Genomic DNA, 27,353 nt, shown 5'->3' on the forward strand with positions numbered 1-27,353 from the left:
CACCTGGCGACGGTCACAGTCACCGATTGTCCCGCCAGCTGATACCGGTCACGGGACGGTACCCGACGGCTCGGTTACCTGACGTCGTCGGTCGTACGGCCACGACCCGTCGGCCGCCGGCTGATGGCCGGGTCGCCTGTGCGGCTCACCGCCTCCGGCTGTTTACCGTCGGACGTGTAATGACGGACCGACTCAGTGACACGGCACGCCGACACGCCCACGCCGGTCAGCGCCGCCGACAACAAGAGGTACTCAGCGGCTGCAGAGGTCAGTCAGTAGGTCACCGCTCCCACCCTTGTACCGAGGTCACCCTACCCCTGTGCCGACTGCCGGTGTTCCACTGTGCACTATGTAAGTACCAACTATGTATGTACTAAACTAAGGGCCTAACATAATCCTCGATGTCTCTCGGACGACAAAGATTCTACGTCGTTCGGCCAATGCCAAATTTCATCGAAAAATATTCACCGGTTTTCAAGATATTAGACTTTTACTTTTGTTTACTTTTTGGGATCTCCGCTGTTCCTAGCGACTTTATTTGAAAGTGCGGCATTTGTTGCGCGCAAAGCAGCATATACCACCGCGTGCTACCAAACGTTTTAGTAAAAGATTTAAAATCGTTAGATTTCCGCTGACGTCACAAATTCTAAGGGGGCATACCAATGCATTAGCCCCTTAGAATCCGAAAACTGCAAGTTTGAAATTCGATATCTCCGAATTAAAGCATTTTTCGATGTTGTGAGTGCCCAAACCGGTATTTTCAGGCCATGGCCACCAATTTGGCTATCTCAACTCAAATCTAATGTTAAGGTGGGAGGGTCCCTTTAAGGTCAGCGGGGGCGCCGCTCGGCTGCGGTTATGGAACGTGATAAGTGATTGGCCGGACGGCGTAGAATCTTCGTCGTCCGGAAGACATCGAACGCGGGGTAAAATAAATACAAACGAATTACGATTTGTAAATGCCGAGCATGTGAGGAGTGCCATTTTGCAAAGAAACTTTTATAGCAGTGGGTAAAAGTGGCAGCAATCTTCTGGGTGATATGGTAGTATTTATTGATTCATTCACAGCGCAAATGTTTCAAAATAAGGGAAAAGACAGTATGGCACTAGGCCGACCGAGCAAAAAAAAAAGGAAAAGACGACAAGAAAAACCTGTTCAAATATATCTATGTCAGCAGTAAACTGTTTCAACAACAAATCACAAATCTGAACATCATTTCATTTTTCTGCTGTTGGCTGCTTTGTCTTGCAACGGATGAAACTGAACAGGAGAAGTAGATTTACATTCAGGTGCTCACTTGTGAGTGAGCTTAGCACGAGCCACACGGGATAAGTGACTTGTGGCAGTAAAAATAGACCTAGCTCATATTATGACCGAAAAGAGGGACAAAAAAGTTAATGAAGAATCAAGTTTTGTGGGAAGAGTTTACCAGGTAAACTATCATCTTATCTTGATCTTGTTTTATTATGCGTTGTTGTTGTTTATTTCCCCCTGCCAGACTGCGAAGTATGGCACGCAGGTCGACGAGGCGCACCGGCCCAAGTTCAAAATCCGCACCAACCCCTCAAACTGGGCTGGAAAATCCGCACCAAAGCGAGCCGAGAGCCCAAAATATCCGCTTCGAACCACAGGCAATTATAATGCAAGGGACTTCATTCATCTCACTATTATTATTTCCCCTCCAATTTCAGTTTCACGAGCAACGCTCACCACGGGACCACGCCGCGCACTGGTACCGGAAGTTTGAAATAGAGCAAATAGACGGACGCTGGTGACAAAAGGGCGCCGGAGGGCATATTGGGTCACGTGACATTCAGAACTTCTCCCCTCTCTGTGGGCCTTCTACATGCTAAATGTCACGTGTGAATTTGACGAGCCTTGATAAAATCGCCCCAAAAACTTTCGTATGAGTAAAACTAATGACGTCATTCCAAAGTAGCGTGCTGATTGGCAATTCAAACCAGCTGCTCGCAAATGTGACATACCAGTAACCACCGCAACCAGTCTTCATTCTAATGACGTCGTCATCACGTTAATTTCCGAGGCGAGAATGGATTTGTTCTGCAGCAATTGTTAGTTCGTAGAGTAAATTTAAAACCTTTCTCCGTCACCTTGCGGTCACCGTGGCTGGCACGCATTTGTAGGGCTTTCCAAAGAACAGTCAACAAGGAAACCCGGCCGGGTAAGAAGACCAAGCGAAGTCCGCACCGCCAAGGTCCAAGCCAAATCCGCACCCTACCAGGCAAAATCCGCACCGCACCACTCCAAAATCCGCACCAGCCGAACAAGCCCGCACCGACAAGATCTCGTCAAAATTGCCATACTTTGCAGTCTGGTCCCCCTGTGATTTATCTTGTGCCCTGTCATCTATATCAATGATAAGGTTCTCTAATGAATTATAGGCAAATTGGAATAAAGCCTTTAATAATTGACGTATACATCTGAATAAGCAAGAGGAGGGATTAACTTGCACAAGCTTACAGCAGCATGAACACGAAGGAGCAGCGGTGGATAATTGCACTAAGTTGGGGTTGCATGGGTGCAGAAAATCTGCCGAAGCCCTGGCAGTGACCTTGACTTCTTTTGTCTGTTGCGGGTTCAATGATGTGCACATCCCATTATGGTGCACATCCCAATGATGTGCACCAAGCAATAGTCATGAAAATGTGACTGATTTGCTTCAACTTACATGCTAATGTTTGTGCAATGGATATAATAGCCATTTGCTGGTCATGGATTCAGAGTGTAGGAAGATAGAAGACTTCAAATGCCTGATTTCAGTTTAGATACCTAACTAATACCTACCTATCAAATGATCTCAAAAGCCATTTTTCTAAGCCTTTATCATAGCACCTTTGCATTAGTTACTTTTTTTTACTATTGTGCCTACATTTACAGAATGATGCAGAAACATTGGACAGGGAAGCAGTGGCAGCAATTAAAGAGCAGCTGAATGAAGGAGCCAAGTATTTAATGGTATATTTAAATGTATTGTCTAACTGTTTTCATAATTAGTTCACTTGTGTATCTATTCTTTGCAATCGAGCATCTATTTGATGATCCCAGGCTCAATCAATCAAGAAGAACAATCTGTTTCATTTCTTCTTTGGTAGAACAGACAATCCCACTCATTCCTATCTTTATTGAGCTGTATAGGCTAAACAAATATCTTAAAATCTTTGACACAATTGAGTAATTCACTAACAGTCAACAACTGCTATGATGGCACCAGTTTCATTGCTCTGCTGCAATAAACACCCCTTATTTGTGCTCATTTCAGCCCAATCTGTATCCGAGGGTAGAGCCTGAGGTGCTGGCAACAGTGAAACTCCTGATCTGGAGGGTGAGTTGGTGTGACTGTAGAGTAACTCATACAGCTCAGAGTGGGTGCTTAATTTCACTCAGCTGCAATACTGGGCCACGTCAGCCTGCAATAATGCCTGCTGCACCTCATTTATTGCCATATCAGATGGGTACAGTTTTGGTGAGGTGATTTGGTCTGTCATGAACTGGTACAGTCTGTGGTGGACTGATTTTGTTTGTGCTGGACGGCTGGACTGTTACAGTCTGTGATGGACTGGTAGTCTGTTGTGGACTGGTACAGTCTGTGGTGGACTTGCACAGACTGGTGGACTGGTAGTCTGTGGTGGACTGGTACAGTCTGTGGTAGACTGTTACAGTCTGTGGTGGACTGGTACAATCTGTGGTGGGCTGGTACAGTCTGTGGTGGACTGGTGCAGTCTGTGGTGGACTGGTACAATTTGTGGTGGACTGGTACAGTCTGTGGTGGACTGGTACAGTCTGTGGTAGACTGGTACAGTCTGTGGTGGAATGGTAGTCTGTTGTGGACTGGTACAGTCTGTTGTGGACTGGTACAGTCTGTGGTAGACTGTTACAGTCTGTGGTGGACCGACAGTCTGTTGTGGGCTGGTACAGTCTGTGGTGGACTGGTAGTCTGTGGTAGACTTGTACAGACTGTGGTGGACTGGTGCAGTCTGTGGTGGACTGGCAGTCTGTTGTGGACTGGTACAATCTGTGGTGGACTTGTACAGACTGGTGGACTGGTAGTCTGTGGTGGACTGGTACAGTCTGTGGTAGACTGTTACAGTCTGTGGTGGACTGGTACAATCTGTGGTGGACTGGTACAGTCTGTGGTGGACTGGTACAGTCTGTTGTGGACTGGTACAGTCTGTGATGGACTGGTAGTCTGTTGTGGACTGGTACAGTCTGTGGTAGACTGTTACAGTCTGTGGTGGACCGACAGTCTGTTGTGGACTGGTACAATCTGTGGTGGACTGATAGTCTGTGGTAGACTTGTACAGACTGTGGTGGACTGGTACAGTCTGTGGTGGACTGGTACAGACTGCGGTGGACTGGTACAGTCTGTGGTGGACTGGTGCAGTCTGTGGTGGACTTGTACAATGTACATACTGTGGTGGACTGGTACAGTCTGTTGTGGACTGGTACAGTCTGTGGTGGACTTGTACAGACTGGTGGACTGGTAGTCTGTGGTGGACTGGTACAGTCTGTGGTAGACTGTTACAGTCTGTGGTGGACTGGTACAATCTGTGGTGGACTGGTACAGTCTGTGGTGGACTGGTACAGACTGCGGTGGACTGGTACAGTCTGTGGTGGACTGGTGCAGTCTGTGGTGGACTTGTACAGACTGTGGTGGACTGGTACAGTCTGTGGTGGAATGGTAGTCTGTTGTGGACTGGTACAGTCTGTGGTGGACTGTTACAGACTGCAGTGGACTGGTAGTCTGGTTGACTGGCATAGTCTGTAGACTGGTAGTCTGTAGTGGGCTGGCACACTGGCACTTCCGCCGTCCTTCATGCTCGTTTTTGGTGGCGGTTCTGGCCTCCTGGCTGAACACATGCCTCTATTAGCGGCCCCGACCCGCGCTCCGTCCGCCCTACGGCCGCCGCCGAAACTGAATGGCCGTCTGGGCGGTGTGATCCGTCTTAGTCTGGGTGGAAGGCGGCGGCGGCGACAGTGCCTGACGCCGCGGGTATTCAGCAGGCTATTTGGTGTGAATGTAAGAACTTTGAAAGCACACACAGAAAGGTAATTTACAATCGAAAATCGATCGTTCCTGTTACCCTCCCTTCAGCTGGTTGTATTGGTTCGTTTCGTTGTGTGTCTTATTGTGTCAATGTCCCTTGTTTTCCTTGGCCACACTGTAGTGTCACTATGTCGTGTCGGGTATCATTGTGTGCCGTGTTCGATCCATGTCGCGCGGACTGGGCGGTATAGGGGTGTCGGAACCAGTGTGTGCTCGGTTCATCAATGTTCGTACGCTGTCGGACAGACGGCTACAGTGGACGACAGTATTATCGACAAGAAGCGACATGCCAGTGCCCTTACCGACACCGATAGGCCTTCACCAATATGCGGGGCAACATGTAACTCCTTTCCTCATGCGTATAGTAGGTAAATGGTACACTTTACCACCCCTCCCCCTACGGTACAGTGTTACGACACGCATTACCACCCTCCCCTCCCTCCCCTCTGTACGGTGTATAGTATTAGTAAAGTAATCTTGGTACATACTACCACCCCTCCCCTCTACCGTACTGTCTACATTCAGTGCACATTTTCACCCCTCCCTCCCCTCCGTACAGCACACAGTGGACCGGAACGGCGCGACGTACGGCCAGCGCCTGCTGGGCCTCTCGTACCGGCACCTGTCGCCGGCCCGGTCGGCGCTGTACGTCCTGCTGACCGTGGGTGCCGAGTGGCTCCGTCACAGACTGCCAGAGCTGCTCCGGCTGGCCGCCGCACCACGGCACGTCAGTGAGAAGGTGGGAGTGACTGAGGGGTGGTGGGTGGGCGGTGGGTTTGGTGGGAAGGACGGTGGGTGGTGGGAGCTGATGGGGGGGGGGGGAGGGGGCTGATGGGTCGGACTGTGTCCTGAGATGAAGTAAAGCATTTAATAGCAGTTCATATGTAAAGTGTAGTGAGGGCTGAGTGTTCTTAGTTCAGGGGTAAAGTTGATTAAGCTAAGATATCTTGTTAGATATATAAGTTTATAAATCGTAGCTTGGGTGTGCAAGAGTACTAGTCAGCACCTAAAGCACGTACCTACCAAGCTAAAATGTTCTACCAATGACGGTACTTGGTCCACGGAGGGTGTCATTAACAAACATTAGTGCCAAGTAGCGCCACAGACGCTGGTGTCAGTCCCTCATTTTCAGTATGTATGACCGCATTAAACCACAACGCCCGCTGCATGACAATGTCTCTGAACCTTACACGAAATTCTCGAGTTTCACCCTCCCCTTGGGCCTCGTACATGTTTAACCGGCTGGAGCCGGAAATCGGAATCCCTTCTTGTCATCCAGTGTCCCTGGGGACCGTGGTTCGGTTGGACTGTCCCCCCCCCCCCGCGACACCGCAGCGGTCCGGACGTGTTCTGCGCTGTCGTCAACTGCTGTCAGCCGCTGTTATTAGCTGCCGTTAGCGCCTAATGGGGTGTTCATTACTGGGTCCTTTGTACACGAAACATCCGCAGTTTGTTTGTTGCACGCGGCTCGGGGGTTTTATGCCGCTCATCCAAATGTAGTTATGCGGTGGCCTCTTTGGAAAAGTTGACTCGTTGCCAATGCTAATAACTTATATGTTATGTGTCGCGAGCTAGAGCGCCAGTGCCAGGCTGAGGTTCTCTGAATCCATCCAGGCACAATTTATAGAAAGCGGCACGCGAGCTCCACATGAGTCCGCTCTTTCGAGTGGAATTGCGCTGCGTAATGGATGCTCATATATTTGTGCGATTTTATTTGCGAACCTTTGAAGTCTTTCTTTCGATTCTGTCTATATGAATGAGCATGCCTCATCTACTTACAGTTTCAAAGGAAGTACATTTGAAATATTGCCTCCGTTTCAACCAAATGCATCGTATCTATATTGGTGGAATAGTCATTATGTATAGCGCTATGTGAAATAATGAATACGACTGCAACCGGTAGGCACTGCGGGCATTTCCTTAGCGTCACAACATTTGTGATGGTTGTGCGGTATGATACCGGAGCGTACAACAACTCCCTCGCCCGGAATATTTAACACCAACATGTGTCCTTTTGCCACAGGTCCTGCAGTTTGCTGATCGCGCGGAGCTGCTGCTGCGCGTAACGTCCCTCCTCAACACGCTGCAGTTTCTGCGGCAGGGCGCGTTCCTGACGCTCACCGAGAGGCTGCTGCGCCTGCGGAAGCGCCGCGCGGCGTCTGACGTGGTCTCCGAGACCAACTACACGTATCTGACGCGGGAGCACCTGTGGCGCGGACTCTCGGTGGGTGGGGACGCGGGAGCACCTGTGGCGCGGACTATCGGTGGGTGGGGACGCGGGAGCACCTGTGGCGCGGACTCTCGGTGGGTGGGGACGCGGGAGCACCTGTGGCGCGGACTCTCGGTGGGTGGCAGGAGGCCGCGGGAGCACCTGTGGCGCGGACTCTCGGTGGGTGGCAGGAGGCCGCGGGAGCACCTGTGGCGCGGACTCTCGGTGGGTGGCAGGAGGCCGCGCTGTGGTACCTGACGCGGGAGCACCTGTGGCGCGGACTATCGGTGGGTGGGAGGAGGCAGGGCTGTGGTACCTGACGCGGGAGCACCTGTGGCGCGGACTCTCGGTGGGTGGCAGGAGGCCGCGCCGTGGTCGCCGGGGGACGAGGGGCAGTCTCCGATCCGGGAGCACCTGTGGCGCGGACTATCGGTGGGTGGGAGGAGGCAGGGCTGTGGTACCTGACGCGGGAGCACCTGTGGCGCGGACTCTCGGTGGGTGAGAGGAGGCCGGGCTGTGGTACCTGACGCGGGAGCACCTGTGGCGCGGACTCTCGGTGGGTGGGGACGCGGGAGCACCTGTGGCGCGGACTATCGGTGGGTGGGAGGAGGCCGCGCTGTGGTCGCCCGGAGACGAGGGGCAGTCTCCGATAAGGCTGAGCGGTGATAAGCTTTGACTGAAAGTGGTTTTATAACCTTTTTTCTCTTTAAATTACTTGATTTTGTTTTTGTTTTATATCATCAAATTTCAATATGGCTGCCGTGTTAGTGTTCTGGCCGCTTTCCCAAGTCCCAACCCTCTTTAATTCATTAGTCTTCTTACTGGTTGATGCTAGATTTAATTTTCATCGTTTTTCCTAGTTGACGAGGTTTTGACGAGCAAAGATCTTTGAAGCAACCCATCTTTTTAACCACAAAGCCAACGTTCACATCTTATAAGTAACTGACATTATTTGGGTCAACAGACAGTTTTTCATATTACTGTGAGAACCTTGAATAGAGCAAGTGCTTTGGTCAACATGCAAACACTGGCCGTGTCGATTTCAGTGACCATTTACCACCTAGCCGCTCAGTTCCCTGTTGCCTGTTCACCCACTATCTTTTACCCCAGTCCACCCATGAGCAGTGTGCAGTGTGCGGCGTGCACCCCTCCCATCCCATCCCCTATTTGTGGGCACCCGTCCCTCCATCCCACCCTGTTTGTTTGCGGACTGGTCAGCGTTTCCATACCCCAGCCGTCTACTCTGAATACCGCCTGAATTATACAGCAGTCTTCAGTGGCGGCCGTGCAGCCCACGCCAGGTGCGCCGCTCATTAAGGCGACTATTATGGCGCGCCGCAGACGACTGGCGCGCCGGTGTGGCGCACCGCAGACAATTGGCGGTATTATGGCGCGACAGAGACCCGCCGGCCAGACGGCGACTGTCCGTCCCCGCCTACTCCGGGTCAGCAACTGTCTGCGAGGGAGAGAGTTGTATGCGGGTAGTTATTGCAGCAACTTTCTGCGAGGGATAGGTTATACGCGGGTATAGTTATTGCAGCGACTGTCTGCGAGGGATAGGTTATACGCGGGTATAGTTATTGCAGCGACTGTCTGCGAGGGATAGGTTATACGCGGGTATAGTTATTGCAGCGACTGTGCAAGGGATAGGTTATACGCGGGTATAGTTATTGCAGCAACTGTCTGCGAGGGATAGGTTATACGCGGGTATAGTTATTGCAACAACTGTCTGCGAGGGAGAGTTGTATGCGGGTAGTTATTGCAGCAACTGTGCGAGGGAGAGAGTTATATGCGTGGGAAGTGACGTATGGATAGCTGGGGCACAGCACGGTGGTCGACTCTGAGCAGTCGGAACCGATAAAATTAACAGAACGCTGGTACCGATCGGTTTGATCGAAGCGATGTATTGATGGGCTGCCGAAGAAACGATAGATGTCTATTGTCCGGCGCTCAGGCTGGCGTGCTTCACAGCCACAGAATCAGTGGCTGTGAAGCATAGATTGAGTTTTCTTATTTAGCCACGGCTCGTATTTGTATGTTTTGGATGGGTAGATCGGTGCTGTTTACTAATTAACACCACCGCCTATCCCTTTCAACACGGGCTGGACCTAGCCGCGTGGAAGCTTTAACCAACCCTCCCTTCCCTCGTTTTCCCCTTGGGACGCCGTGTATTCAGGCAATCTACATACACCGTTTCTAACCGGCTCCCTGCCCTGTTCACCCTGTTCTCCCAGCCCTCTCTGTGGCTCGGTTATTTCCTCACCTTTCTGAACCGTGTTCCGTCCCGCCCCGATGCGAGTCTGGCGTGTTGGCTCGTCGTTTGGGTCGGATCGCGCGTCGGAGCGCTGTATCGGTGCTGATTGCTCCGTGTCGGGGTGTGGTGCCGCCGGGTCGGGTCGGTAAACGGTGAGCGGGCGCAGACGGCGGCAGGTCGATACCGCAGCACCGGGGCAGGGGGCTGGTGGGACCGCGGACAGGTCACGATCTCGGGGGCGGTCATTTTGAACTATGTTAGAGGAGGAATCGACCTTCAACACTCCTCGGGGCTCGGAGTGACTCCTCTTCTGGACTAGGGATGGCAAAGGTCAGAGTCAGCGTCAAATATCAATCGTTGAATCCTGAGTGGATTGAAGTCCGATAATGGGAGGGAAAGGGTTGACCTCTGAAGTCAGTGTCACAGTGGCGTCAGTGTCAAAATCAGAGGGTCAGTGACTTCCTAGCGAGCCCGTATCTAGGTCAAAGGATGGATAGAAGTATCCATTAGCTGACCGTCAGTCCGGTATCCGACCGTAAGCTGGGCCTGGCACAGTCGCAGTAGGGTGGCACCCTTTACCTGCAGGCCTCGTGGATTGTGGTGGAAAGGATAGGTCCCGGCTGTCCTGCGGAGAATGCGCTGGTTTATATGTGGCGGTTTTGTGCACTCATGGAACTTGTGGGCCCACGTCTGTATCACGAGTGTGTAAACTGTAGACTGTAGACTGTTACCAGCCAACAGTCCTACCGGGCTTCCGGGTGGGATCGCTGCTTCCCCTCTGGTGGACAAAGCATCAAATACTCATTGAAAATGGCACTATGTACCTATGTCTCTGAGAGACTCAGTCCAGCCAAGCCGAACCGAGCTGTAGTTTACTCAGCCTTACACCCACGTGACGCGCTGTCCGGCTCAGTTGGCTCAGCGGCAATATCACACCGCTGTGCAATCCGGGGAACGTCTGGGCGGATCTGTACATGGCTGGCCCGGTGATGGATAGCGCCGCTCTGCGTCCGGGCAGTTCCGAGTCGGTGTGGTGCCCGAGATATCCGGCCGTATCCGAGCTGCCTTAACGTCCGAGATCGGGCTCCAGCGGCGGGGGTACTTCCTGGTTCAATGTGTGAACTGTGGTAGGAAGTTGTTTAAAATCTCAGACATAGCACGTCTGTCTTGATAGGCTTGTAATTTCAGCTGATCGTGGTCAAGTTAGCTGTGAAATTAATGTGGATTGATTGAAACATATAAACAGCACACCGTTAGAAAGGGAAATCTTGGACAATCCTGTAGTATCTGCTGATGTCTTTGACCGGCGCCTATCGACAGTTGGTTTCGTGGTTAGATCCCCGCGCAGACTCCTGATCTGACATTTCTTCTCTTCAGCAGCTGCTAATTCGCCCTTCACTCTTCACAATCGACCATGTGCGAACACACATGATCAATGTGCTCACAATTATGTCGTATGATCGTCACAATTATTTAATGGCCAACACTACTTTCTCAGTGCATTCTTTCGCTGCCGTTGCATTCATCCTCAAAGTGCTGTTGTTTCATCCCTTCTTTTCTCAGTTGTTGCCTACATCTCCGCTTCCCACAAGAGCCGTTGACACGCCCCTCCCTCCTTCCATTGAGGTCCCTGTCCCTCCTCAGCTGCAGCTTCTGACGTCCCCTCCATCACTCCTCAGGAGCTGCTGATGTGCGTGCTGCCGCTGATCGACTTCCGGCAGCTGCGCGGTCAGCTGCTGCGGCTGCTGCCGGCCAGCTCTGAGTCCTCCGCTGCCCCCCGGCCGCCGCCCTTCACTGCCGAGACGCGCTGTGTGTGGTGCGGCGAGCCGCCCGTGCTACCTCACCTGCTGCAGTGCTGCCACCTGGCCTGCTACTACTGCCACCTGGCGGCCGCCGCCGGAGACTCGGTCCGGTGCGCCGAGTGTGGCCGGGAGTCGGACAGGAGAGAGGTGCGGCCGGCGCCCGTGGTTCGCGCCGTGAACAGCTAGCTGCGAGTCTCTGTGAGGGGTAATATGGCATTTAGTGGGTGATATTTATATTTTTATTGCGATGATTGAGCCAGATAATGCTAGAGTCAGAATAGCACAGTCGCTGTTGTTGCCTTGTTCGAGCTTGATTGAATCAATATCAATGTGCATTCCGTGGTTGGCCGATTATGAATAGTGTCACCTAGTGTTGTTAACCATCTTATATGTAACATAGCTACCATCATAGTCGAATCTGCTACAAAATCTACTGGATCTACTGGAATACTGCTTGAAAATCTACTTGAAAATCTGGAAATCTGCTTGAAAATCTACTGGAATACTGCTTGGAATGGATATGCCGACTGCTGAGCACTGTAGGTCATCGATGATAATGTCGGCTGTTCGGTCGTCTTTTGGAATTATGTTATTGTAGGGGATTAGTTGTTTATTTAATTACGTGATAATGTATGTGTGATCCGTTACACTTGGTGATATGAAGGTGTCTGCAACCCAGTCGGGACAGTGACCCCTGGATGAGCCAAAGTCTCAGGCTGTCCTCCATGTCCTAAGGTGGCGCTGTCCGACTGTTACGGCGGACTGGTCACCGGTCAGCGCAAGGGCGTCAGTGCTCCACAGCACGGGCATGTGTCGCAATATGTCATGCCATGTAATAATTTACACTTCGTTTACCGATTCTTTGAGGCGTGCGTGATTCACTGTTCACTGTTCACTTCAGACGGGACAGTGCCAAAAGATCCCACCTGTCTTCGCTCAGTAATCTCTTAATTTCCTGATACCATGAAAATCAATTCCGCGCTCGAGCCAAACGCACCAAAAGTAAAGACGCTAATTTATTAGTCCAGCAGGAATGATTGGTCATCCTCGGGTGATGTACATTGTGACACCGTTCGCCAGTGTCCGTTCACACCACACGGACCCGGGACACACGCACCGCACGAGCCGCGCGCCGTCCCCTGTGTAAAACCCCACCCTGTGACCTGCCGGGAGCTGCCCGACCCTGCCCTGCAGTCCCTCTGGCTGGACTCGTACGCCGGGCGGCGGGCGGCGGGGAGCTCGACGCGCTGAACAGCACACGCTCGCACGCACGCACGCACGCTCGTCCACATATACGAGTATTCACCAGTTCACACGCAGGTTTCAAGGGCCGCCAAACACGTTAGCGCCTGTCACCCACATTGAACACAATCTCGATACCCTGACAGTCCTAGATGTTCCCTGGAGTGCACACAATCATACCCATGTGCGCACGCACCATCCAGATTCCACATTCGCCACTCCATCGGTGCCGAGCGAGCACGGACCCAGCGGAGAACAGGTGAACACAAGACCATCACGAGCCCGGCGAAATAAATCACTCCCAGGACTCGCAGGACAGATGCAGTCGGAGCTGGATTCTCAGACGATCGGGACCCGCGAGGAATCAACAACCAGACGAGCGCCCGTAGGGGAAGACGCAGCGGGGAAGGGACAGTCTCGGCGACTGGCATCACGACAGCGAGAAACGATGGTGACAACGCGCTCTGAAGCTCGGGGTGGTGGGCCAGGCACCCATTGATATAACATTGAGCACATCCATACAACAGTGGCCCGAATCTCCGCCAGGGTATCTCACAGTGAGGTCCCGCCGCGCGCTGCCCGTGGCCTCAGTTCACAGACACCCTCCCCGCCGCCGCCGCCGCCGCCGGTACGGTCAGCCTGATATGGCAACACGGCCACCGTCTCCGATATGGCACGCAGCGCGATACACACCGACCATCGCCCCCAGACTCAATACCGTGGGTGTCTAACGGTGCCAAAAACGGCACCAAACAAATCAAAATACCATGCGCAGCACAGTGTACCCCTCCCCATCATCAACACAATCAGTAGCCCCATAAAATCAGAACAATATAAGATCCCTCTGCCCGGCGCACAGAGCAGTAAACAGAGTAAAAACACGGCCCGACGAGGGGTGACTCCATTACACCGAACGGCTCCCTAGAGGTGGCGGATTTCGCGCCCGGCGGCGTCTGATAACAGTCCGGCCGGCCGTCACTGACGGGCGCAGCACCGAATAATCTGGCCACTCTGGGATTGGACTGCCAGGAATATCCAAGGCCCTAAAACATAGGAATATCGCACATTTCCGTGTCAAAAGTCACCAGAATTTCCGTACGCTAACCCAAGCTTCAGATAAAAGACGCTACGCGATTCACCGTTTGTAACAAACGCTTCGGGATTTAGGTACCTCAGCTTTGAGCCGAGGGTCAAATCGCAAGCATGGCCAGTGACACCGAAAAATACTACAAATTTCCAGCAATTTCCAAAAACGCGAATTCATGTCACAGGAAATAGATCGGAGCACCGACGCTTTGCATCGGAATCACTCATAAATTTCTCAAAATAAATATGCATCATACTCTGGTTTGCACCACAATCACTCGATGCCTTATGCAGTATACACTCGACCACCTATCATTCATTCCCCCTACTCCCATCTTGAGTGGCATCTGGACCCATCCTTCCCTTCCAGATGCTACCTGAGGTTGGCGACCCGGCCCCAGGCCCAGGTCGCCAGGGGGCCGCCCATTTAGCTCCCGAGTAACAGTAGTGACCTAGCCTCAACCTAGGTGGTGACCGCACGAGTACCGTCCTTCCACAATCACAGTGACCCGCCCTCTACCAGGGCACCGACATAGTCCCATCACGTCAGTGACCTAGCCTCTGCCAGGGCGCTGAGTTACCGACGCCGAGGCCGAGGCCCTTGACGAGTTCTAGTCGACTGTAGCCTATATCAGAGGCCTTTGACCAAGTGTGTAGGCCATAACCTATGCCAGGGCGCAGGTGTAGCCTTTGCCAGGATTGTTGACCCACTCCAGCCGACTGTAGCCTCTGTCAGGGGCTATTGACCAGCTCCAGCCGACTGTAGCCTCAGTCAGGGGCTATTGACCCACTCCAGCCGGCTGTAGCCTCTGTCAGGGGTTGTTGACCAGTTCCAGCCGGCTGTAGCGCTTCCTCCAGACGGCCACCGAGTCTCTGTAGAGGACCGGGTCGAGTCGGGCCGACGATCGCAGCAGCGGCATGTAGCCAAACACGGCGGCGAAGGTGTTGAGACACGAGTGGCGCTGCATAAAGTGCTCCTGGTCACTCCACGGCGGCCTGCAAGGGGAGGGGGAGGGACGGTCAGTCGCGGGGGGCCAGGGATACAGCAGAGTGGGGGGGGGGGGGATGTATGGAATACACAGGGCAGAGTGACGCATACCCGACCGTAAAATATTGCGGCTTTGGGTCCGAGAGCTCAGTTTTGTGGTGGTATACTTGTTCAGGTGTATATTTTGATTCATGTGCTTTTAAACTCGACTACATTTCTATTTTCAAGTCCGATAATTTCATTTTACAGCCCCAGAAACCCTTCGGACATAGTATTTCAACTCTCCTGTGCAAAACATAGGCCCACATCTATTCAAAGAGCTTAAACGATTGCCACAAATCAGCCGTTTTCCGGACAAACACGGCGCTGAGCGTAGGCCCGAGTCTCCCCGGGATTATCAGACCGGTCCCAGTGCCAGGAAACGTCCGAGGTAGATCCCAGGGGACTGGGCAGCGATACAAACCCACCCCGACCCCGCTCGATGACATAGCACCAGCGGAAACTAACAGGATTGAACGGCTCACGGCATACGGCATTTTGGTTTGCATGATGTCGCAGTTTTGAGCGCGAGTTACCTATGGTGACCGATAAGTAGCGTTCCGCAAATGACGTCACGGTACTCGTACTACAGCACCGACGTCCCCACTACCGCAGACCCGGTCACTATGGCGATTGAAACCATTAATCGGCCGGCTAGTATCCGTTAGCATTGTTGCGGTACAAGACACCTGACAACTAACGGTATCAGTATGGGCCGCTGCGAAACACTCGGGGTGACGAGGCGCGGACCGACTGAGATAGTGACGTCATAGTGACGTCACTGGCTCACCTCATCAGGCCGCCGGCCGTCTCCTTATAGGTCTTCCTCTGCGTCACCTTGATCGGCGGCCGTCGGGTGGCGTGGCTCACGATAAAGTTCATCAGAATGTCCTGCGAAACGGATAGACACGTGCGAGTCAATGCCTGGTTATGCTCGCCTTCGGGAGGGACATGATGGCATGACGCGAGTTGGCACTTTGACTCTGTGAGAAGTACTAAAGTGAAGTCGCTCTCCCACATGATCTTGGTAGTAGCCACGCTTATTCAGGTCGAATGGAGAGGAACGTATGCACTGACATGGGAAGCAATGGCTCGAGACGTTCCAGGGGTGGGCCAATTTCAATATCCGTTGAACGAAATACCCACCGAAAGGTCCCAGTTACTACTTTGCTCTGGAAGCCTTAGCCGACACTCACTCTTGTTTTTATTTTACCGTCGCCTGTGGGCGCCTTTTACCACAGCATTAGCGCGGTTCCGGTAATAATATCCGTTGCCCTCTTATAATAACTCCCTGAGCAGCCGATAGTAAAGCCGATCGTCACACCGAGTCGGAACGCCGAAAAGGCGCCGTATCCTGAGAGCGCAGACGGCCCACGCACTCTCTCCTACTACGACTGACTCCTCCGCTGCCCACCGGACAAAGAGATTGTTCTGTACACCTGACTCAGCCGGGCAGTCGCCAGCGACTAGTAATTACAGATCTCGTGACGAGTGCATCCCTGTCTGATTATCCAACGTGCGTGGATTCCACACCCGCGCTATTACCAGACGCGCGCGGATCCCGCACGGTGTGGTTACTCAGATAACAACCATCCTTAATGCGCCGGGTAAATGTTTTCACAGTGCGAAAACTAGGAGCGGAACAAGGTGCACCGGCCGAGACGGTGCCAAAACACTCAGCCGGCACCAAATCATCGGGCCGACCGGCGAACAACACAGCTGGCATAAACTGACATCATTCGGCAGATGATTAGTGCCGAAAACGTCATAGCAGAGCAGCAAACGCGGCGGAACCAAAACAACCCACCGACGTAAGACAGGGCTATTCCGGTCCAACGCAAACATACCATTCACATCTCGGCAGTCACCTCTCAACTATAATCAGCCTATATTCACTCATCGTCTAAATACCTCGAGATGGCTGCCAAAAAACACATCTGTGCGTGACTAAGCACCCGAACATCACAAACCTTTTACACCCGACACGGAAATCCTCTAACCAAACGACCCACCAAGCGTCCACAGCTCCCCCCCCCCCCCCCCCCGACGTGCCCGTGTCTGTCTGTGCGTACCTCGCAGTTCTGCGCCTGGTCGACGGTCTTGTGCAGCACATCCGAGGCCCACTCCCTGTACAGCCGGTGGTAGTAGCGGTGGTACATGGCCGCCGACGTCAGCACTATCGAGTAGTCATTCAGCCACTTGGACGTGTAGCCCCAGGTGCCCTGCCGGGTGGCGAACGGGGTGGGGGTCTCAGCTTTTAGGCATTACGAGTGAGGTTGGAAAGGTGTCGGCGAAAGACGAACTGCTCATGTAGGCATACATGTCAAACACTCACATTCATTTATCTCCTTCCTGAATTTTCTCTTTCACTATTTTACGCTTTATATGGGCAGAAGCTATTTTCTTCCTATACCTACTTCTGTGCGCCACTCGCCACTGGTTGCTAAGACGATCAGGTGAAGTATAAAGCCGGGTCGCTACGCAGTGAGGGATGGCTGCCCTCGATACTGTCCTCGGGACTGACCACAGAGCCCAAATAATCCGCTAAGATTGAAAGTCAGATCAGCGACTGAGTCCCTAACGGTTATCACACAATGCTGATGGAGATATACCTACAGATTTTGTCCAAGGTTCGAAATGGGCGACCACACTTCACCGGTAGGCGCGGTCGAGCGGCGTCTCCGCCAAAGGTGTGACAAAATCAATGCCAAATATATGACGTGAGCTCGACACTCTTTTAGTAGGCACCACGATACCAGCAATTTGAAAAGGTCAACGCGACGCTTAGCGAAATAGAAACGCCATGAAGATGACAGGATTTCAGCCCAGTCGAGAATTTAGCAGTTCATGAATATGAAGCACGATCGCACTGCAACGCTCTTACGGTGATGACTCGTACTCACGAGCGACTCTTATGCTTCTAGACGACTGCAACGCTGCTTCACGACCGCTGAGCCGAATGTACGCTAAAACGCTCCCGTGGGGCTTATAGCGACATTTTAGATAGAATCTGAATGACGCAACCATGACAAGTGTTTCAAGTTTATAGCTTTACAATGTTTAATGCTACAATTCCACAATTCAGCTCACTTCAAAAGCAAAAATAGAACCCAGTACAAAGGCGTTGCATCATGCGGTTGCGTTCAGACAAACGGCAGGCGGCGATACCAAATACCGGCCGGGGTTCTGGGAGTGGTGCTGTGCGGTACAGCATAACTTCAGGCGCCCATCACTGCTGCCATCTAGGGGCAGAAGTATAAGTATACGGCGCTGGCCCTTGCGCGTCCGTGTACTGCTATCTTCCTCTTTTAAATTGCGTCCATGTTGTAACGTTTAACAGATTTAAGCTATTCCTTTGCTTAAATGTTTGTATAAATTGCCAAACAAAGTGCTTACATTGACGGTTAACGAACATTGGCACAAGGTTTTCGCGCACGGTCTCATCAATGCTGCGCTTTCACTGCTGCCAGTATATCACCTCACCAGCCCCCCCCCCCCACACTCCTTCCGTCCGGCCCGGCCCGTACTCCGTACCTTGGCGTCGTCCTCCCGTCCCACCCGGTCCGTACTCCGTACATTGGCGTCGTCCTCCCGTCCCACCCGGCCCGGCCCGTACTCCGTACCTTGGCGTCGTCCTCCCGTCCCACCCGGTCCGTACTCCGTACCTTGGCGTCGTCCTCCTGTCCCACCCGGTCCGCCCGTACTCCGTACCTTGGCGTCGTCCTCCCGTCCCACCCGGTCCGTACTCCGTACTCCGTACCTTGGCGTCGTCCTCCCGTCCCACCCGGTCCGTACTCCGTACTCCGTACCTTGGCGTCGTCCTCCCGTCCCCCCCGGTCCGCCCGTACTCCGTACCTTGGCGTCGTCCTCCCGTCCCACCCGGTCCGCCCGTACTCCGTACCTTGGCGTCGTCCTCCCGTCCCACCCGGTCCGCCCGTACTCCGTACCTTGGCGTCGTCCTCCCGTCCCACCCGGTCCGGTCCGTACTCCGTACCTTGGCGTCGTCCCAGTAGTGTGACCGGGCTGGAAATCCCACGATCCTCTCCGGAAACGAGCGCCACACCTGGAACAAGAGACAGGGGACGGTCAGGTCCCCAAGCTGACTTCGAGCTACCGACCGATCGCGCTAACGTCTCACCTGGCGAAGCTGGCCGAGAGGATGGTAGCCGCTCGCCTGACTCACCTGGCAGAGAGAGACGATATGGTCCCTGCGGAACAGGTCGGCTTCAGGAGGGGTCGCTCCGCAGAAGAGAATTTGGGAAGGCTGATACAGACAGTGCAGGATGGCTGGAATAAGGCCAAGCCGCGTGGAAGGCCGATCGATGGCGTCACGGCCGAGAAATTCGTCCTCATGGCCTACGATTTCAGCCGCGCCTATGACGTCATCGACCATCGTATGCTCAAGCTGAAGCTCCTGCGGCTGGGCCTACCTGCCTGTCTGGTTCGCTGGATCTGGGCATTCCTGCGCGACCGCCGGGCGTCTGTGGAGGTGAACGGCGCCCGGAGTGCTGAACGAGTCTTCAGGGCCGGTCTCCCGCAGGGCAGCGTCCTGGCCCCGACGCTGTACACCCTGTGGGCTGCCGACCTCATCTTGGAGCTGCGACGAGTGCCACACACCACGACGTACATGTACACAGACGACACCGCAACCCTCAGCGGTGGGAGCTCTATTGCCCTGGCAAAGGAAATGGCACAGAAGTCGGCGGACATTATCGCCGCCTGGGCGGACCGCTGGAAGATGAGGGTGGCGGGTGAAAAGACCCAGGCCATTGTTCTCTCACAATGGGCCAGGGACGCCGGTGAGCTGACCGTGAAGGTCGCTGGAGTGTCAGTGAAGGCGGGCTCCCAGCTCCGCCTCCTCGGCGTGACCTTCGACCGTCTCCTCCATTTTGGACCACACTGCACCGACCTCCGCCGCAGGGTCAGACCAAGGACCGCCCAGCTGAAGAAGCTGACCGGCCGATCGTGGGGCCTCGGCGAACAACAACTACGAACCGTCGCCAACGGCTACGTCCGCGGTGCGCTGGAGTACGCCGCGGCTGCGTGGCTGCCGGCGGCATCGCCCTCGCACGTCGAGCTGATCGATCGGGAGCTGCGCGCGGCCGCGCGGGCAGTGACCGGATGCACGGCATCTACTCCGGTGCACGCCCTGATGTCCGAGGCCGACATGACAGATGCCTGGTCCAGGAGACAGGCACTGGCAGCGAGAATGGTGGGACTCGCGGCGTCCCTCCCCGAGGGAGACCCGCTGAGGTCGGTCGGGGAGGCGGTCGTCCCTCGACGACTCAAGACCACAGGATGGCGCGAGGTGGGCGCCGCCGCGCTCGCGGCGGCCGACGCGCAAGACATACCCGTCGAGGCCCGCCTCCACCACACCCTGCCGCCGTGGGCCGACAACTCTACCGTCCACTTCCATCTGGACCTCGGCCCGCGGGCCAGACGTGCGGCCCCGGAAGACGTTCGGCGTGCCGCAGCTGAAGAGCGTATCCGGGAGCTACCTGAGGAAGCCGTCTGGATATGGTCGGACGGATCGGCGGAGGACGGCGTCGCCAATGGCGGGGGCGGCGCCCTGATCCGCACCCCAACCGAAGATGACTGGGAGCTGAGGGTCCCTGCTGGCCGCCTGTGCTCCAGCACGCGCGCGGAGCTCGCCGCGCTGCTGGCAGCGCTGGAGGCAGTCGCTGAACTGCCGAGAAGCGCGGGCCTGCCGGTGGTCGCCTGCCTGGACTCCAGGGCGGCCCTGCTAACGCTGGCTGCAGGCGCCTCGGCCCAGACCACAACACTGGGTGCCAGTGTGTGGACCCAACTGCTGCGCCTACAAGCAAGCAACAGCTCAATTCACCTCCAATGGGTACCGGCTCACTGCGGGCTCCCGGGTAATGAGAGGGCGGACGCATTAGCGAAGGAGGCGGCCGGGATGTCCCAGCGGACGACGCCGGTCGACGCCCGCACCCTCACGCGGGCTGCTGCGCGGGTCGCCGGCAGGGAGTGGCGAGCGAGCCGGCCTGCGGGCTGGTACCGAGACGTCATGGCGGACCGCGCCCCCGACCCGGTCCGAGCCGCTACCAGGGAGGAGGCCATCGACATACATCAACTTCGATCGGAACACTGGGGACGGTCGGAACAATATCTCCACCGCATTGGGCGCAGACCGACACCCGAGTGCGCTCAGTGCAACGACATCACATGCCCGGCGGGCCGTTGTCTCGTCTGTGGCGAGGCCGCGGACACCCCGGCGCACGTACTACTGGAGTGCCCGTGCCTGTTCGGCCCCCGCCTCCAAGCGCTGGGTAACATCACAGGCACGGCCCGAGACGTACAGCGCGACGACGTGGTGGCGGCCTTGGCCGCCGGCTACGCGGCCCACAAGAGCCGCGTGGCTCCGTCACCGCCTCGGCGGTGACCGGGAGGAACAACAACAACAACAACAACAGCGGGGGCCGTCCACTGTCGGACACAACTGCCTGATTATCGGTCACTCAGCGAGTCTCAGCGCGGTCCATCAGTGAACATACTGATACAGTCCCATATGGAGGCGGGGGTGGGGAAGGAGCGGACCGGAGAGAGGGTCATTGTCCTCAATTCTAGAATCCTCGCGTATATGGAGCTGATGGTCATTGCCTTCCGGATCTCCGATAAAAGTAATCCGCGGACGCACGGGACTATTTCGGGAGATATCGCGTGACGGGCGGCCATACTGCAGCTGAACGCTGCAGAATTCAGTTTCACTGTTCGTTGTTCAGCTGCCAGCTCACGGGGAAAATAAAAATAGCTCATCACCGGCATATGATCACGTAAAACTAAGAGCACCAGCTGGACCAAGCTATGAAACACTCAGCTCAACACACATACATATGAAATGATGATTCAACAATGCCAAGGCATTACATAAGCATGCATTGTTGGATAAATTGCTCAGATATAAAATTCATGACCGATCATCTGGAATATAAAACAAGAAGCATCAGTTAAATAACCAAATAGAAAACAGCTAGTGTAAAATAAGAAGACATGTCTATTGTCTATTTTTCCGACCAACTTCCTACGGCGGTCATATCCCCAGTACCCGCCGCATATCACGCAATATCGGAAGTCCACCATCCCCTTCAATAGCGTCGGGCGCCTCCGGGCGATACATGATGTCCATCATCAATAGGGGCCGTATAAAGGCGGCCTGCCCGCGGACCGGGCGCCGGACAGCTCTCTCCGATACTTACGGCCGGTCGGCGGCACCAATATTGACTTACGGGAGCCGCGCTGATCCCTGCCGCGGTATCGTGGCGCATCTGACGGCGCTACGCGGCCGTCCCGGCGCGGCAGCGACACCCGTGACGCTGGGATCAGCCGAGTGATAATGCCGCCCATTATAGACACAGAAGATGGGCTCGCAGAGTATCAAAGGCGGCCAGGTGAAACGTAATCAAAGCAGCTCCCGAAATCGATGGGAAAGTTGGGCATTGCGTTAGTTTTTTTCTGAAGGCATGCGAGCTAGCAGGAAGACGAGGAGCACGCCCGTCCGGGAACGAGCAATGACTTCAACGATTCTATCGTTACAGAAGCGCAACTCTCTCAATCAGCTCATCAGCCACCGCGGAGGATGACAAACTTCTGAAAACTGGCTGCTATGCGGCGGCTGCAGTCGGGAAACTGCCACTCTGTTGCCAATGCATGCCAATGAGGCGCGCCCAGTTCGGTAGCGGCGGGGTGTCCGCGCGGCCCGCGCGACACGCCGCGCCTGACAAACGGCCTCGTCCCGTCGGCCGGACTCCGACGAATCGCCACCGGCCCGGCACTTCATTAGCCGCCAAATTTAATGGCCGCCGCCGGCGCCGGCTCATTAGAGCCGGGCCGAATTATTGGTCGCCGGCTGCGCGGGTATTCTCGGGGCGGCAGTCGGCGCCCGTCACCCGGCCGCTGATGAATATCACCCCGGGCAGCCAGCGACTGAACGGCTGCTGGCCCACTGACGAGAAATTAAAGACAAAATGACTCGGAAACCCCCATCCAGGCAAATTCGTGAGTTAGAACCCGATCCGGCCGCCTTTCCGTGAACAAACTGATCGCCAATCGCACCACCTCCTAAGCCGTTGATCCCCGGTCCACTGTGTGAAATTCTGCGAAACCCGATCAAAGCGTCCAATCGTGGGGCCGAGGACCGGACTCCGGATGGGCCCCGGGCCCCGCTGGGTCGGAGACGGACCGCGGCCGTCTACGACGGACGTCCCGAGACCGACGACAGAAGCCGGCGACATACAGCACCAATTTCGAGCCCCGTCAGTCATGCGGCCGGCCAAATTGAAATGCCACCGGCGCCGGGACGGTCGAACAAGTGGCGGCGGGCCGGCGGCCGGCAACTGGAAACAGTTCGCTGAGACGTCAGTCAGAGACGGGACCATAGGAGGGGAGTTTGACACAGTCAGACGAAAACCGTGGAGCTGGGCCATGCGGCATGGATTCGAGCGTGCTTTATGCAGGCGGCGTGGCGGCTTGGAGTGCTGCATACCAATCCGTCAGCTCAGTAGTGCGCGAGCTAAGCAGCTCAGCGGCGCCCTCAGCTCAGCAGCGCCCTCCGCTCGGCGACTGAGCGGCCGCCCACTCAGCAGGCGGGCTCGGCGGCCCAGAAACCGGGCAGTCAGCAGCTTCACGCGGGACCAGCGCCGCAGTAAAGTATCCCGTCTGCCGGAGTTTCAGAGCCAAAAGTTTAGCGTCTCGCACTATTCCGCAGCAGCGTTTCCAGTCTCCGGCGCTATTCCTTCTCGATATCGTCACCACCGCTTCAGACACTCATATGTAGTAGATCAAACACTCGCCGTATCCGGGAGACCGTCCGTATCGACTCGGAGGCTGCATCGCCCCGGCAGAGCGGAAATGGAGTCTGCCCGAGCACCCGCCGAGCCGACTACCAAAACAGGGAGATGATATATCGGTAAATAATGGAGCCGCCGCCGTAGATACGCCGCTGAGCAGAGGTTTGTTGTCTGAGGCGGCGGCGGAACTCGCCCTGCGGCGGATTTCAATGGCCGTGAGACCGGGTGGTTTCCCAGACAGCGACTGGGTCCCGGATTCCCGACATGTTGTTCCCAAGCCTGGATGCATCGCTAATGGGGCTTCTCTGTTGAATAACACAACCGTAACGACGGCGTTGTTGACGATCTCCATTTCTATACATTAGTTAGCATTGGCACTGCAATAGCAGGTAACTGTGCACACAGTCATAGCATCTAATTTGTGATTTAAAAAATCGCCAACACTGGTTACTTCATCGAACAGAAACTGGACATTGGGCAAGGAAGAATGTACCACATTTCCTATGCACATGAAAAAACTTGCACGGTGATGCTCCTCTAAAAGTATCGTACACAATGCGAAGGAATCAAAACCCACCATGACACACTTCTCATCCACTCTAACAGGACACTATGGTCTCAATGCCATGTCAATATACCACCAGTGACAAACGTGTACGAATAGACGATAACAGAAAACGACACACAGTTAACTAAAACATGAGAGCCTTCTGCATAGCGCATGCATTATACAACTGCTCAATGCCTCAATGTCATCTCTGAACAAGATTCTCTTCATTGCACACAAGGGCGCTGGAGGATGCAATCCATAACCCCACCATTGCTGACCTCCAAAAACAGCTACTACAGACATCACTAACCAGAGAACCAGCCCACCACTAGGCACTAACCATCCATATAGCTATAGCTATATATATGCTATACTATATCCACATATAATGTAGCTACAACTGGCCCACCACTAACCACTGACCTGGTACACAAAGTCGAGCTCATCTGCGATCAGGGTGACGTCCTCATCCAGAGACAGCACGGCGTCTGTGTGCACCAGCTCCTCGGCTACGAACCGTTCCGAGATGGCGCGCCGGGCCGGGGCGGTGACCCGCACCCGGACCGGGAGGCGCGGCAGCCGCGAGACGGACGGCGGCTCACTGTCGGCGATCCACACCAGCACCACGGCCGAGACGAACGAGCTGCCGCCCACCTGGGGAGACGGGGAAGAAGAGTTAGATGGCTGGTTAGATGCGCGCTACATGGTCACTGCCACTGGTCAGATGGTGGTTTGATGGTAAGATGAAGCAGTGTGTGGATTGATGGTAAGATAAAGCAGTGTGTGGATTGATGGTAAGATGAAGCAGTGGGTGGTTTGATGGTAAGATGAAGCAGTGGGTGGATTGATGGTAAGATGAAGCAGTGGGTGATTTGATGGTAAGATGAAGCAGTGGGTGGATTGATGGTAAGATGAAGCAGTGGGTGGATTGATGGTAAGATGAAGCAGTGGGTGATTTGATGGTAAGATGAAGCAGTGGGTGGATTGATGGTAAGATGAAGCAGTGGGTGGTTCGATGGTAAGATGAAGCAGTGGGTGGTACGATAGCAGGAGCTCAGTCCCGCCCGGATTTTCTGAAGAAGGAGGTGGGCGTTTGAGCGGAAATACTGAAAGCTGGTTTTCTCAGACATTGAGAATTGTAACACACTACGAGCATTCGTACTTATTGGCAGGTGAAGCTCCCATGAAAATAAGACAAGCTGAACATGACAGAACACGACACGCATACACCAACATACGGCTGGCATCCAAATCGTAAAAACCGTCAGCCCATTTCAAAACACACCTCGCTACCAGGGACAAAAGGGCAGCGCCAGTGTGGTCTTCAGTAGCGACAGGAACACCTGTATCAATAACGGCATTCTAAAGCTCATTACCCCGTCAGTACCGACTGCTGGCGCCTCTGCAGTTGGGTATAATACAGCCGCCAGCACGAGTCGCTCAGCAGTACTGCCGGGATAGCCGCCGCTCAACTGTCGGAATCAACACGTGTTGCCTGACAGCCAGTACACAATCAGAGTCCGACGGCCGGGCCCGTCCGGATACCGACTCGAGGGTCAGACCAGACCAAGACGAGCAGGGCGGGGCCGGGCCGGGCAGGCAGACAGGCGGGCGGCAGTGAATAGCGCCGGGGTGACAAGCAGGCTGGCCCGCCTCCAACATACACGGGTCGAGTCAGTCCGGAACGCCCGCGTCTGACATTATTGGTCAGGAGGTGGACACTTTGCGGAGCGTATCCAATAGAGGAGATTCGCTGTGGCGGAGCTGTGGACAGCACACCAGTCACGATACGGCCCGTTCGTAGCTTCGTCCGTCCGTCCACCCGTCCACACAGCAGCCAATCCCCGAGGCGTCCCGGCAGCTCAGCCACGGCGGAGACAGCCCGTCCGGCCTGTCAGAACCCAGCGGCGGCCGAACCCGGCGCCCCGACAGCACAGGAAATGGAACACTCCAGCCGCGACACTCGCTGAAAGCAAGCCAGAAATTGGCAGAAAACCCTCCATGGACCGGCGATATGGCGCCGCTGGGATTCGCCGTGCCGCCGCCGCGCTCGGCTTCTTTCGCCGGGCTGATGAGCTTTCGGCGAGGCCCCTGCAGCGTGGCGGATTACTGAGGCCCAGCTGGTGAAGTGGATGGCCCTCCATGTGGGGCGTGTGCCTCTGCGAAACATGCTGATAGAGCATAGTGTCCAAACAATAGAGATTTCCCGTTGAAGTACCAGACACTCTTGACTTCGAAAGAAATCATCTTATCTTGAACATTCATAATATCAGCAGGAAAGTGGAGCAGGCTATACATAAGTATGTGTACAAAGCTTAGCTGCTCCTCGTAATTTCTGCATCTGTTTGACGAGCCACTATTGATCTGATATTTGATATCAATTTACAAAGAAACAAGCATGTACTTGTGAATATCAGATGGGTTTCAGTTGTCAAAGTTTCTGGATAAAGCTGAACATGACGCTACCTGTTTGAGGCTTAGCAGCCGGTAGCGCGTGACCTCACCCCACATCTACCTGTTTGAGTAGCCGGTAGAGGGGCGGCAACGCCGGTATCTACCTGTTTCAATAGCCGGTAGGTAGAGGGGCGGCAGCACTCGGCACCTACTTGTTTAAGGTCTAAGGAGACGGTATAGGGGCGGCAGCACTCGGTACCTACCTGTTTGAGTAGCCGGTAGAGGGGCGGCAGCACTCGGTACCTACCTGTTTGAGCAGCCGGTAGAGGGGCGGCAGCACGCCCTGCTGGCAGAGTATGACGGCGGTGAAGTTGTCGCGGGGCGCCACGTCCACCGTCGGCCGGTAGAGCGGCGTCTCGCTGAGGGAGCCGGCCGGCCGCGGCAGGTGCAGCAGCGCGCCCGGCGAGGTCATCCACACCGTGCCCGGCGAGGACAGGTGCGTGTGAACACGAGACTCGATTATCTGCAGAGACAGGAGAGAGGTCGGTCAGAGCTACTATATAGCTACAACGATGGTCAGTTCATCGAAAACAGTGGCCCGTGACTCATAACAAGCACGGCAACGGCATGAACTCGATGCTTAGAAGCCATGGCACTAGCAATGCAATGGCCTAATCAGCGGGTGTAAACGCAGTCAGCTCACACACTGGAACAAAGAGTAGGATTTGTTCATTTGAGCACGCACTAAAAGCAATGAAACTTTCAGAAAAGGCGCACTTGGCAACCGATTCAGATTCAGCCGCCGGCGGCGGCATAGGACGAGCCTTTGCCAATTTGTATGCTAATGCATCGCTCCCAGACTTTGGCGTTCTCAATGGAGAACGATTCTCAGCCTTTGTTATTTGCATCAGCAGCT

General features: G+C 54.7%; 2 protein-coding genes across 5 annotated transcripts in view; one reads left to right on the forward strand and one right to left on the reverse strand.

Annotated features, from left to right (window-relative positions):
• LOC122373100 (peroxisome biogenesis factor 2-like) lies at positions 1–12,185 on the forward strand. 4 transcript variants are annotated; one of them, XM_043350868.1, is made up of 6 exons: positions 1–267; positions 2,900–2,977; positions 3,282–3,344; positions 5,626–5,805; positions 7,090–7,290; positions 11,209–12,185. In XM_043350868.1, the coding sequence occupies exons 2-6, from the start codon at positions 2,975–2,977 to the stop codon at positions 11,515–11,517; spliced, it is 756 nt and encodes a 251-aa protein (XP_043206803.1). In that variant the 5' UTR covers positions 1–267; positions 2,900–2,974; the 3' UTR covers positions 11,518–12,185. The 4 variants fall into 4 exon arrangements, with proteins under 4 accessions (XP_043206803.1, XP_043206804.1, XP_043206802.1 ...); XM_043350869.1 differs by lacking the exon at positions 1–267 and adding an exon at positions 1,127–1,433; XM_043350867.1 differs by lacking the exon at positions 1–267 and adding an exon at positions 1,287–1,433 and having other exon boundaries at positions 5,626–5,793.
• A 147-nt stretch (positions 12,186–12,332) lies between these two features.
• The window catches only part of LOC122373101 (exostosin-1-like), a 49,321-nt gene continuing 34,300 nt past the window's right edge, over positions 12,333–27,353 (reverse strand). Inside the window, exons 6-11 of the mRNA XM_043350871.1 lie at positions 26,745–26,960; positions 24,467–24,697; positions 18,681–18,749; positions 16,759–16,908; positions 15,477–15,577; positions 12,333–14,655 (exon numbers count right to left, since the gene is read on the reverse strand). Coding sequence (XP_043206806.1) covers positions 14,472–14,655; positions 15,477–15,577; positions 16,759–16,908; positions 18,681–18,749; positions 24,467–24,697; positions 26,745–26,960 — 951 coding nt within the window. The 3' untranslated portion in view covers positions 12,333–14,471. The remainder of the gene's footprint in view (positions 14,656–15,476; positions 15,578–16,758; positions 16,909–18,680; positions 18,750–24,466; positions 24,698–26,744; positions 26,961–27,353) is intronic.

The sequence above is a fragment of the Amphibalanus amphitrite genome, unplaced genomic scaffold (assembly GCF_019059575.1).
Source record: "Amphibalanus amphitrite isolate SeventyFive unplaced genomic scaffold, NRLGWU_Aamphi_draft 001443F_arrow, whole genome shotgun sequence".
In the NCBI taxonomy this organism is placed as follows: domain Eukaryota; kingdom Metazoa; phylum Arthropoda; class Thecostraca; order Balanomorpha; family Balanidae; genus Amphibalanus; species Amphibalanus amphitrite.